Raw genomic sequence first — 11,628 nt, 5'->3', positions numbered from 1 at the left:
AAGACCTTTGTAAGCACGAAAGGAACCTGCAGCACCTTCCTCGGTAAAGGTCGAACAGCAGCCACGGTTGCCGCTGATTGGCTGCCGCGGAGGGTCAAGGCCGGTCTTCAAGGAGGCGGGGCTTCGGCCCACTTCCGGGGCGGGGCCTCGGCCGCCGCCGCGCGCTCCGGAGCCGGGCAGTCTCCATGACAACCGGCAGGGCCCGAGCGCGGCCTCAGCGACGCCGCCGCAGCCGCCGCGCCGACCCCGCCCGCACAAAGGCCGCGCGGTGACCGCCTCCGCTGTCGCCCCGCCCCGCCCGGCCGGCGTCTGCACCTGCCGGAGGCCGCGCGCCGCCCGCGCCCCGAGCTGACCGGGAAGCAGTTGTGAGCGGCGCCGCAGTGACTCATCCGCCTGGTCGCGTCCCGGAGCGGGCCATCTTGGTGGCGGTCGGCGCGGCGGACCCAGCCTCGGAGACCTCAGGTACGCACCCCACCCGGCCCGGCGCCCGCGGCCGCAGGTGCACCCTTTGTTCTCCCCCAGGTGGGCGCGGGGCCCCTCCCGGCCGCGCGCCCCCGCGCCCCCGCGCGCAGCCGGAGCCGTGAAACACCCTCCGCTTGTCCCCTAGGGCCGGGAGCCAGCCCGCCTCGCCCAGCCGTGGCCCCTCGAGGTCTGCAGCGAGGAGCCGCGTCCGGAGCCGCTGGACCCCGCCGCCTGCCTGGGCTGGCCAGCCCGCCCCGCGTCCCTGCGCCTGCGTCCCGAGGCCAGATCCGGGTTTCCGCCGCCTCTGCGCTCACCCGTGGGCCTCTGCCTGCGGCTGACCTCGGCCAGCATGGTCCAGCCGCAGACCTCCAAAGCTGAAAGCACGGCCTCGGCAGCTTCTGCAAACGCCCAGATGGATGACGTGATCGACACCCTGACCTCCCTGCGCCTCACCAACTCTGCGCTGAGGCGGGAGGCCTCCACGCTGCGGGCGGAGAAGGCCAACCTCACCAACATGCTGGAGAGCGTGATGGCCGAGCTGACCTTGCTGCGCACCAGGGCGCGCATCCCCGGGGCTCTGCAGATCACCCCGCCCATCTCTGCCATCAGCTCCAACGGGACCCGACCCATGACCACACCTCCAACTTCTCTGCCAGAGCCCTTTTCTGGAGACCCAGGCCAGTTGGCGGGGTTCCTGATGCAGATGGACAGATTCATGATCTTCCAGGCCTCCCGCTTTCCGGGTGAGGCCGAGCGAGTGGCCTTCCTTGTGTCCCGACTGACAGGGGAGGCGGAGAAGTGGGCCATTCCCCACATGCAGCCAGACAGCCCCTTGCGAAACAACTATCAGGGCTTCCTGGCCGAGCTGCGGAGAACCTACAAGTCCCCGCTGAGGCATGCGCGGCGCGCCCAAATCAGGAAGACTTCCGCCTCCAACAGGGCCGTGCGCGAGCGCCAGATGCTGTGCCGACAACTGGCCGCAGCGGGAACCGGGCCCTGCCCTGTGCATCCGGCCTCCAACGGGACCAGTCCAGCGCCAGCCCTGCCCACCCGAGCCCGGAACCTTTAGGGATCCGACACCCCCCTGGTAGCATCTGCAGTCACCAGGTAGCAGAGGCTCTATGCTGCGGAGAAGAAATGTGCATACAACCGTATCGCCCCACTTGAAGACATCCCTCCCTGCCTCGCCGTCCATTGGAGGTCTTCCTTCCATCCTTCTTGGTGGTCACCCCTGTTGTGCTTCCTGTCATGGGTAGCTCTGCCTGCTGCCCACTGCATGCTTCCCTCTTGCTTGCAGCCCTCTACTCCAGTGGTCACAACCCTGCTTTCCCCGCACACTGACCCCACAGCGCCCAGGGACTATTTGGGCTGACCCTCTCAGCCCTGCTGTTTGTGGATGCTCCTACTGTACCCCTCTCTCCAGGTGCCCTCTGCAGCCCCCCTGCCGGCTGCCCTGCCCTTGGCAGTGAGCTCTGGATGGAAAGAAACAAGTTTGGCCAAGCTGGTGGCCTCTGTGTACCTGGAGAGGGTCTGGCTGCCTGCCCACCACGGATCACCAGCCTTGCCAGGACCAGTATAGCCAGCAGGGCCTTGTTGGTGGCCAAGTGAGCACTCTGCTGGGGGCAGCCCTCGCCATGCAGGTGGACACAGTCTGGCGTGCCTCATTGCTCCTCCGAGAAGGATGACCCTGCAGCTGAAGGGGAAGCTTCCAGAAGATGCCCTCCAGTGTCTGATGGCACAGGAATGGGGAATCTGCACTTGCCCACTGAGGAAGGCCACAGTAGATCTGGGACCCTGGGCAGTGTCATCAGGCTGCTGTGGCGGTCTCCAGGGGGGCGCTCACAAGCTGCTGGTGTTCAGTCACCCCTCTCCCCTCGTCACTTCATGGTGGGCCTTGCCTCGGTTGAAGCCCACTCCCTTCTCCACTCAGGTGCCACATGGCCTTCACCTCAGCCTTTCAGCCATCCACGCATCTCCAGGTCTCCAGAGATGCCACGTGGCGTGCCCTCCCCACATCTGGGCCATTTGTCCAAGAACAGATAGACTCCCTCTTAATGAGACCCCACTCCTCTGGGAAGCATCATTAAGCACTCAGACCCGGTGTCCTGCCCCTGGTCACCCCAGCCAGGGTCTGGGTGGCATGGTAAAGGTGAAGAGCTGCGGACTGCCTTGACCTGATCAGTGACGATGCAGGGCGTGGCATGCATGTCCTGATGGTGAGGGACAGAACTGCCCTGGCTCTGGGTGGATAGCCTTGGTCTCCTCTCTGAGGTACAACCAAGAAATCACACCCTCAGGGAGGCTCGGTCAGGCCCTTCAGACTGTGGTGCTCCCCCCGCATTTCAGTACCAAGCCTGCTGCATTTACAGGACACCCGACCACGGCGGGGATGGGGCACCTTCCCCTGCGTTAACCTGCTACGTGAGTGGTCCTGGCCTGACCACAGGAGGACCACATCTGCACACACTCCAGATGCCTCTGTCTTGGGATCCCAGAGGTTGGGTTCTGGGGCCCATCCCCTCTTCTGGAGAGTTTTGATGATGCTGGGAAAAGTGACCCTGATTCCAAGCAGCCACTGCCGTGTAAGGCCAGGATCTGCAGGCTGTTGGGGTCCACAGACAGGCAGCTGCTCGTGATGGGCTCTGTTAGCCCAGCCGCCCTGCTAAATAGCCGCCGGATTCAGGCTTCCGGCTCCCCTGGGGCAGCCCAGGCTGCCCAGTGGGACCATGGTGCTCAGTGTGAGGGAGGACCCCAGCACTCCAGGGCCTGCCCCTGCGCAGCTTCCCAACGCTGTCTCCACGCACAGCGCCCTCCCTCTCTAGCAGCGGTCTGGGTGAGAATGGCGCCTGCCAGGTAGAGGTGTCTCTAGGTGGTGGGTACAGTGGCATCTGGGGAGTAGGGGCTGTGGGGGGACAAGACACCTGGAAGGCTTCTCCAGGCCCAGCTCAGCCAGGGAGGAGACCAGACATGGAAACACGTGTCTGTCGTGTCACAGCCCTGGCTCTGCCTGGTGGCTCTGTGAGGGGGACCATCTGTGTTGGGCGTGGAGATTCAGAGTTGGGCTCTGCACACTCAGGACCAGAGCCCTGCGGGCCAGGCTGGCCGCCTCCCTGTCCATGGCCGCTGGCGGGCCTGCGGCTTGCTGCTGCTCTGGGTGCATTTGGTGACTTGGTGGTGTCCTTCTCTTGGTGCTTATGTTGGGGGTGGGGCTGCCATTGTGTATCCTTGGCCCTCTCGATAGCTCCCTGCACCTCGGAACCTGGAGCAGATGAGAGAGGGCCCAGGCCCCCCTCTGCCCTGGACTTGAAAGAAGCCCACACTGTCGGTGCTGAGGGACCGCTGTGGCTCTAGTGTAGGACATCTTAGTCCCTAGCCCAAAAGGCTAAGACCCAAGCCCCACGCAGCCCCCGAAGGAGACCATAGTGATGGGGCGGGTGTGGCTCTGAGGACGGTGGGGAAGGAGGTGCTTTGTACAGTACATACTTTGGGATTATTTCTCTTAATTTTAAGAAAACAAGTAACAATTTACACAGGGTCAGGAGTAGAGTTGACAGTGCATGTGAGGGAGTTCTGTTTCTCGTGTTGTTGACACTTTGGGACATGTTGTGGCTACTGTCTGGGCTGCGTGTTGCCCATCTGGAGAGTAGGCTTCGCTGCGTTCCAGGCACGGAGGTGAGGTTTGCTACAGAGCGGCTCCTGGCCAGTGTGTGGTGTGACCTTGGGATTAACTTTGTGTCCTGAAGCGTTTTGGTGACTTCTAGGAGCCAGCCTTGGCCCCAAGCGAGTATCTGTTGAGGTGTGGAGAACCCATGTGATGGTGTGGCAGGCCCACCTGACAGCAGCCCGTGGCCGGGGAGAATGGCCCCACTGCATGAGCGTGACCTAGGCACTCGGCCTGCAGGAGAGGAGGGGCTGCGGGGACACAGGCCAGGCTGGGTCAGCTCAGGGAGTGTCCCGGGGCTGGACAGAAGGGGTACACTGGGGCAGGATGCTGGGTGATGGGGGAGATCCTCACAGAGGTCCCCGTGAGGTCCCCTCTTATGGCCTGAGCCATGACTCTTGCCCTTTTCTTGGGAAGCAGTTGCTTAGGGGCTTGGAGAGGAGGTGGGAGATGGCTGCTGCGCCAGCAGGACCGTGTCCCCCCCGTGGTCAGGGCAGGGTGACCCTAGTCCGTGGCAAGTATGCTTGGAATTGAGAGCTCGGGGCAGCTTGGCAGCACTCGTGGGAGTCAGGGGCAGTGTCTCATCTCTCGGGTCCCTGTAGGATATGGCGGGGCTGGCCCTGCACAGGAGCGTTAGTGGAGGGGAGGAGACCCAGCTGCTCCACAGTGTCACTAACTTGGCAAGCCAGGGACACCGTGACCATGTCCTCCGTTCTCCGAGCAGACCTGCACAGGAAGGAGATTTTGGAGAGTCAGGTGGAGGGAGACGTACAGGGTGACACCTGGTGTCCCTCCAGCCTACCCCCACTGCCCTGCGTAGTTTCTTTGTGTTTTATTCCTTGTGACATCATTCCACGTGGCTATTGTCACCAACACGTCACGGCGTTTCCCGTTGCTGATCATCACATGTGAAGTGGCTGTGGAAGGACAGCAGAGCTGTCAGGAGCTGATGGAGCTCTGCACAGGTGTCTCCAGGTGGGCCACTTCCCCCTGACAGCCTGGGGTGGGGGACTGGATTAGAGAAGGTGGAGACCTTCGAGGTGTTCATGCTGCTGAATCCACAACACTGCCACCAGCAAGGGTCGGGCCGTCGTGCTGGTATTGGGTATTGTCATCAGGCTGAATATTTGCTAATTTGAAAATGAAAAAAATGGGCTTGTGTTTGAGTTTCGTCTCTTTGATTTCCAGCTCAGCTGAACCTCTGTTCACGCCATGCAGCTGTGTCTCCCCCCTTGTGGGTTGTCAGTGTCCTTTGCCCACCCTGCGGGGTCTGAAAGTTTGTATGAGTTCATTATCTATTAAAGACACTAACCCGGTGTGTGCTCTTGGCTCAGTTATTCCAGGTTTTGCTGGAGTCTGGACATAGCCTGCACCCCCTCAGTGCCGCCCACCAGACTGTAGCATGAGGCCACAGGGACATTGTGTCTGCCTGTAACACGGGGCCAGCAGGTGCAGGAGTGGATGGCTGGGCCTTGGGGTCCCCAGACAAGCCCCGGGCGGCCCTCACACTCTGGTCTCTGCCAGAGATCACTGAGGACCCCAAAGAGCATTTTCTCACATAGGTTTTTTTCCTACCAACACTTACCCCATTATCAATTAAAACAAAGTTTAAAAATATTATTTAAAAGATAAGATGGAGCTCATGGTATGTCGACATAAATATCAGTGTCAATGAAAACTATTTTCCAAAACAAAAGCCCAGTGGGAAGGGCAGTGTTGTTGTGCAGCTCTGCAGAGTCCTTCACTGTGGCTCGTGGGAGACGCTGGGGTCTCGGACCTGCTTCTGAACTTGGCCTTGGACCTCTGAAAAATCCCACCGAAGGCTCGAGCCAGGGGGCAGGCACGTCGTAGTTTATCACGAAAACAGTTGGCCTCAGAGACCCCCGAAAGGCCCCACTTTGAGAACCACTGGGTGTGAAGGGACAGGAGGAGACAGTCCTGCCACTTCCATGTGTCCCTTCTGTGACTTCTTTCATTGCTTTAAACCTCAGGTCCTTTCCCCTCCTAACCCTCGGCTCCATCCGGGTGGATTTGGCGTGGGGCGTGGAGCAGGCCCTGACCGTCTGTCAGAGACCCAGGGCTGTCCTTGGGGGACATGTCCCGCCCAGCGGGCTCCTCAGGGTGGCAGTCTCACCACAGCCACAACCCCTCCACCCCCTCGGGGTCCTGCATCTAGCCCCTCACCCACTCTTCAGACCTAGGGGCCTCTCCCGCTCTTAGCCATTTCACCAGATGATTAAAGTGATTCTGAGGTCCCAACACCAGCAGGGTGTGAAAGGCACCACGGCCTTGGTGGGCTGTGGGCAGGGCCCCACTGTCACCCACCAGTCGCCCCTTCGCCAGCCAGCAGCAGGCCTGGCTGGGGGCTCCACGCTGAGTCCTGTGCCTGCTGCTGCAGGAGTGGGGTAGAACTCCATGTCCCAGCTGGCTGGCCTGCTGTCCAGTGGCTGGCCACTGTCCTCGGCCACGCTCAGGTGAGTGCTTGGTGCCCTGCTGTCGTCTCCAGATGGCTGGTCCCAAGAGATTTACAAGCACCTGCCCCTGCCCTGCCCTGGTCTGACAGTGCAGAGCCGAGGGGCCAGCCCTGCCCATCCCCGCCAACTGGCCCCGTCTGAGGCTGGAGACTAGGGCCTCTGCCTCAGGGACTGCGACTCTTGCTCCTCTGGGCTTGCGTCCATCCTAAGTGACCCATGTACTAAGTGATCACCAGCAGTGTGCACACGTGACCCCATTTTGTAAGAAGAGACCAGGACACAATGGGCGTGGGGCTTGGTGGCAGAGGGCTGCCCTGGGCGCCGGGTGACTGGGCCACGCCCTGAGCAGCTGCTCTGCCAGGCCCGGGGTGGGTGCTGGGGACACAGCAGGCAGAGCTGGAGACTCCATCTCTAGCCATGCCGTCCCCTCCCAGCAACCCAGGTGTCACCTGGCCTTTCCTTCATCCCAGGCCTGGCCTGTTACCAGGCGACTGGCTTCTCCACGGTTCTCAGGCCACCCCGAGCCGCTCAGGCCTGATGGGTAGTCTTGCTGCCACCTTGCCCTCCTCCACCACCAAGACCAGGACCGGGTCGGGGGCTGCTGCGGGGCCCATCTGTGCGCCCACCCCCCACCCAGGTCACACCTACCGAAGTTGTCACCTGCCCTTGTCGCTGACCTTGCATTCCCCTCCCCACCCACTGTGCTCCTGGAGGGAGGCTGGCTCACCTGCTGTGTCCCCACGCCCAGCCCAGGCCTGGCAGAGCAGCTGCTCAGGGTGTGGCCCAGCCACCCGGCGCCCAGGGCAGCCCCCTGCCACCAAGCCCCATGGCCATTGTGACCTGGTCTCTTCTTTCTTACAAAATGGGGTCACCTGTGCACACTGCTTGGGGTCACTCAGGACACGCGGAACCCGTGAACACCATGACCTGGCCTCTGGGAACTTGACTCACAGCGGGTGGGGTTCCACCTTGGACTTGCTGCCCTGACCCCAAGGCCCGTGTCCTCGAGGTCTGGCTAGTTCACAGCCTTCGTCTCGTGAGTGACGCTGGGTGGACATCCCAGCCCTGCAGGCCCCCAGGGAGGGGGCATCTGCCGTCATGGTCCGCGGTTCCCTTCTCGCCTCTCATGAACCACGTATACAGGTGGTGAGCGTGCCCGTGTGTGGCTACCTTGCAGGGCTCACAGCGGGGGGACCGTTCCTCGGAGGATCCCACAGACGTCACGTCTGCAGCAGAGGTGCCCGTTGGCCACTGGAGACCAGAGTCCATTGTTCCCATTGGTACGTTAGAGGTTCTGATTCATTGCTATTTATTAATGTTACCATTTGTGATAGACTGAAAGTGTCCCCAACATTCATGTGTAGGGTCCTCACCCCTGCTGTGATGCGCCAGGGAGCAGGTGGTGATCAGTCCGTGAGGGGGCCTTAAGAACCTGTGGACCCCAAATTGTGGCCGAGGCTACAGCTGAGAACGAAATGCAGGAGCCAACTGTGTCTGGAGCTGGGACAGCAGCCACTGGCCACCTGTGCCCTGCATGGCCACCTATTCTGGACTACATTTCCCAGCCGCCTTTGCAGCCAGGCGTGGCTGAACCACCAGATTCTAGTAGGAGGGGACGAGGGGTCCCTGGTGCTGACCCTCTGGCCACGGTGACTTGGGGATGGGGTAGTGAAGGGGGCAGATGCACACCACGGAGGCGCCTGGGGGAGGGCTGCCGGCTGGCCAGGACACCCACTCTTGGTGTCCCCGAGCGAGAGACAGGCCCCAGGCCGGAGCTCTTAGCAGGGGGAGCCTTTGCGGAAGCCCAGGGGGGCCACCAAGAGGCCTGGTGGGCGCTGGTTTCTCCTCATGGAAGTAGCTGGGGAGGAGCCGGCTTTGAGGACCCTGTGTAGTCAAAGGCACCTCTGGGAAGGGGACAAGGGCAGGTTGGTCCTTCTGGGTGTCTAATTGGCCAGGGGACCCCCTCCCTGCCTGTCCCATGAGCAGGAGTCAAGGGGTCGGGGAGGCCAATTACCCAGTCAAGGGCCACAGCTGAAGCCGCTGTCTGCAGTTCCCAGATGTATGGAAGTGAGGCCCCGAGCTGCTCCTGCGGGGAAGGCAGTGGCACTGAGGCCACAGTGCTGCAGGACCCAGGACATACGAGAAGGCATGTGTCGGAGCGCTGTGCTGTGACCCCCACCAGCTGCAGGGCCACCAGGAAGGTGGCTGGGCAGAGGGGGCCGGGGCTTGCCGGCCTGGGAGGGCCTGAGGTGGCAGTGGGGATGGAGGAGAGCCCTTGCTCTAGCTGAACTGCCCCCCAGCTTCTCCAGGGCCACGGAGAGCTCTGGCCACAGCCCCGGTCTGTGTTCAAGCCGACTGCTCTTCAGAAATAAGCAGGGATCAGCTTAAACACCAAGAGGCCATCCTGCAGACAAACTGACCGGAAACCTTGGACTCTGACAGCAGTGTCAGCAAGGGACTCCTACCTAGCAGGACCGGGGACTCGGGGACTCGTCTACTTAAATTGTCAAATGCAAAAACCAGGACCAAGCTCCCTGGCAGCTTCGCGGCCGAAGAGAGGAGATGTGACTGGTCTGCTGGGCGCCGGGAGCCGTCGGGCCGGGAGCAGCCGCCTGGGCATGCAGCTCCCAGGGCCTGTGGGCGCCCTGGGAACCCGCACCACCAGGGCCAGGCACCTGCGGGCCTGAGGGCGGCGGACCTTCCCCTGGGGCAGGGACAACTGCATACAGCAGTCAGGGGGAGGACCAGAGGGCAGGAGAGGGCAGCGTTCCAGACGTGGGTCGGGAAGCCCTTCCTGGAGGCTGGATCTGGGCCAGGCCCGCAGGACACCCGTGGTCGGCCTGCAGGCCGGTGGGCCTAGACCTGGAGGAACGTGTTTTCAGTTTGGGGATGTAGTGAATATACGATTCTATATATTTGATAAAAGTGGCTGAATGCAGCCGGGCACTTGGCACTCACCTGTGATCCCAGCTGCTCGGGAGGCTGCGGTGGGAGGTGGGAGGATGGAAAGTTCAAAGCCAGCCTCAACAACTTGGTGAGACCCTGTCTCAATAAAAAGGAAAAGAAAGGGCTGGGGATGTGGCTCAGTGGTTAAGCACCTTGGGTTCAATCCCTGGCACGCGCGTGCGCACGCGCACACACACACACACACACAGAGCTATGTAACACATTTTACTATGCTATTAAAAAAGTTGTGTAATGATTTTATAGAATTTTGTTAAATGAAGGTGTTTTAACTTTTTTTTTTCCTGCTGTGACCAGAAGACATGACAAGAACAATTTGTGGAGGAGAAGTTTATTGGGGGCTCTTGGTTTCAGAGATCTCAGTCCACAGGGGCCGGCACTGCTGCCCTGGGTCTGAGGTAGGCAGGACACCATTTCAGAAGGGCCTGGAGAGGAGCACAGCTCAGGAGGTGACCGCCAGGAAGCAGGGAGCTCTGCCTTCCAGGGACAAGATGTAAACCCCAGGGACACACCCCCAGTGACCCACCTCCTCCAGCCACACCCTGCCTGCCCACAGTGACCACCCAGCTAATCCCTATCAGTGGATTAATCCACTAATTAGGTCCCACCTCACCTAACCCAATCCGTTCCCCTCTGAAAAGTCTTGCATTGTCTTATACACGAGCGTTTGGGGGAGACTCACATCTAAGCCCTAACAGGTCTGTAACTCCCATTGCTGTTCCTCCCTGGTTGGCGATCCGTCTATTTATCTACCTATCTACCTACCTATCTTCATTTTCTAAAACTCCAGGTGTGACTCACATACTGTGACACACTGGGAGCTTATGTGTAGCTATGTGCTGTGGCACATGTGGGCACGGAGTAAACACCACCAAACGTGGACACGGGATATCTCCGTCACCCAGAGTCCCCTGTGCCTCCTGCTCATCATCTCCCACCCCTGCCAGGCGTTTCGACAGTTCTAGACCTCCAACCCAGAGCAGGAGCCAGGCGGAGGCGGCTGGGCTTCTCGGCGCAGCAGGATGCTTCTGGGGAGAGAGGCGTCCGCCTGCTGCGTTCTTGGCCGTGGGCGGCTCGGGGTTGCTAAGGGTCCTCCAGGGACCGCTACCCTGGCTCACCGTTCCTTATGCCTTCACCTGCGGGTGGGGGTCTCCATCTGAGCAAGGTGCACAGGGGCTGCGAGCCTGCCCGCAGGACTCTCCTGCACCTGTGCTGACGCCTGCCTTGGGTGACCGTCCGGGAGTGAGATGGCCACCTCAGGGAGGGGAGTTCAGCTCCATAAGAAGCGGCAAACCCCAGTACAGGGAAGTGACTAAGAGGCCTACTGGTGGCAGCTCTCGGTGTATGAGGGTCCCTGGGACGCCCCTTCCTGTCCCCATTCTGTCCTCAGCTACTCTGGTGGAGAGACATCTCATGTGGTTCTCTTACCCAGTGAGTCCAAGCCTGCCTCTGCTGGGCATTGCTTCTTTCCCAACATTTTAGAAAAACTCAAACATACATAAAAAGTCAGAAAAACCTGTGGACATCCTTATGTCCCCCGGGGAGTCTCCTGTTGCCGTCTGCTACATTTTCTTTATCGGTATCAGGTAAGAGGTGCCTTAGTACAGTGTGCTTTTTAGGCCATCAGGATACGTCACTCAGAAGCATTTCAGCCCACATTTTACTAATCAGAGTTGGACCCCTGTTTTGGGGCGGCAGGGGGTGTTAATCTACACACAGTGAAACCGGTGCACCTCAAGTATGCCACCTTAAGCACAGCCCCTGTTGGTAGAGGGAGCATCACCTCACCCAGAATGTCCCCAGAGTCCCACCCAAGTTCCAAGTCTTTGCCAGTGCCCAGGATACAAGGATACTCTGCATTCTTCCTTAAAAATATTTAAACATTTAATTTTAACGTGTAGGTCCACGATCCACTGCAAATGGAGTTTTGTACCTGCTGGTTGGGGGGGGGGGTTGGTTTTCCCCATAGGGACTCAGCCATTGCTTCAGAACCAGTCCTCGAGAGACCTCCTGTTCCTCCCTGGACTGCCCTCGAGGAGCTGTCTGAGTCAAATCACCCAGCGCAGC

At 60.5% G+C, this 11,628-nt stretch overlaps 1 protein-coding gene across 1 annotated transcript; it reads left to right on the top strand.

The window, feature by feature from the left end:
- The first annotated feature begins 293 nt into the window (after nucleotides 1-293).
- Nucleotides 294-5,439, top strand: Rtl6 (retrotransposon Gag like 6). The gene is made up of 2 exons (XM_046429599.2): nucleotides 294-462; nucleotides 608-5,439. The coding sequence occupies exon 2, from the start codon at nucleotides 812-814 to the stop codon at nucleotides 1,529-1,531; it is 720 nt and encodes a 239-aa protein (XP_046285555.1). The 5' UTR covers nucleotides 294-462; nucleotides 608-811; the 3' UTR covers nucleotides 1,532-5,439.
- Nucleotides 5,440-11,628: the final 6,189 nt, after the last annotated feature.

The sequence above is a fragment of the Marmota monax genome, unplaced genomic scaffold, assembly GCF_021218885.2.
Source record: "Marmota monax isolate L192 unplaced genomic scaffold, Marmota_monax_Labrador192_F-V1.1 WCK01_AAM20220418_F8-fsc00051, whole genome shotgun sequence".
Taxonomy (NCBI): Eukaryota; Metazoa; Chordata; class Mammalia; order Rodentia; family Sciuridae; genus Marmota; species Marmota monax.
This window is presented reverse-complemented; position numbering and strand designations above follow the sequence as displayed.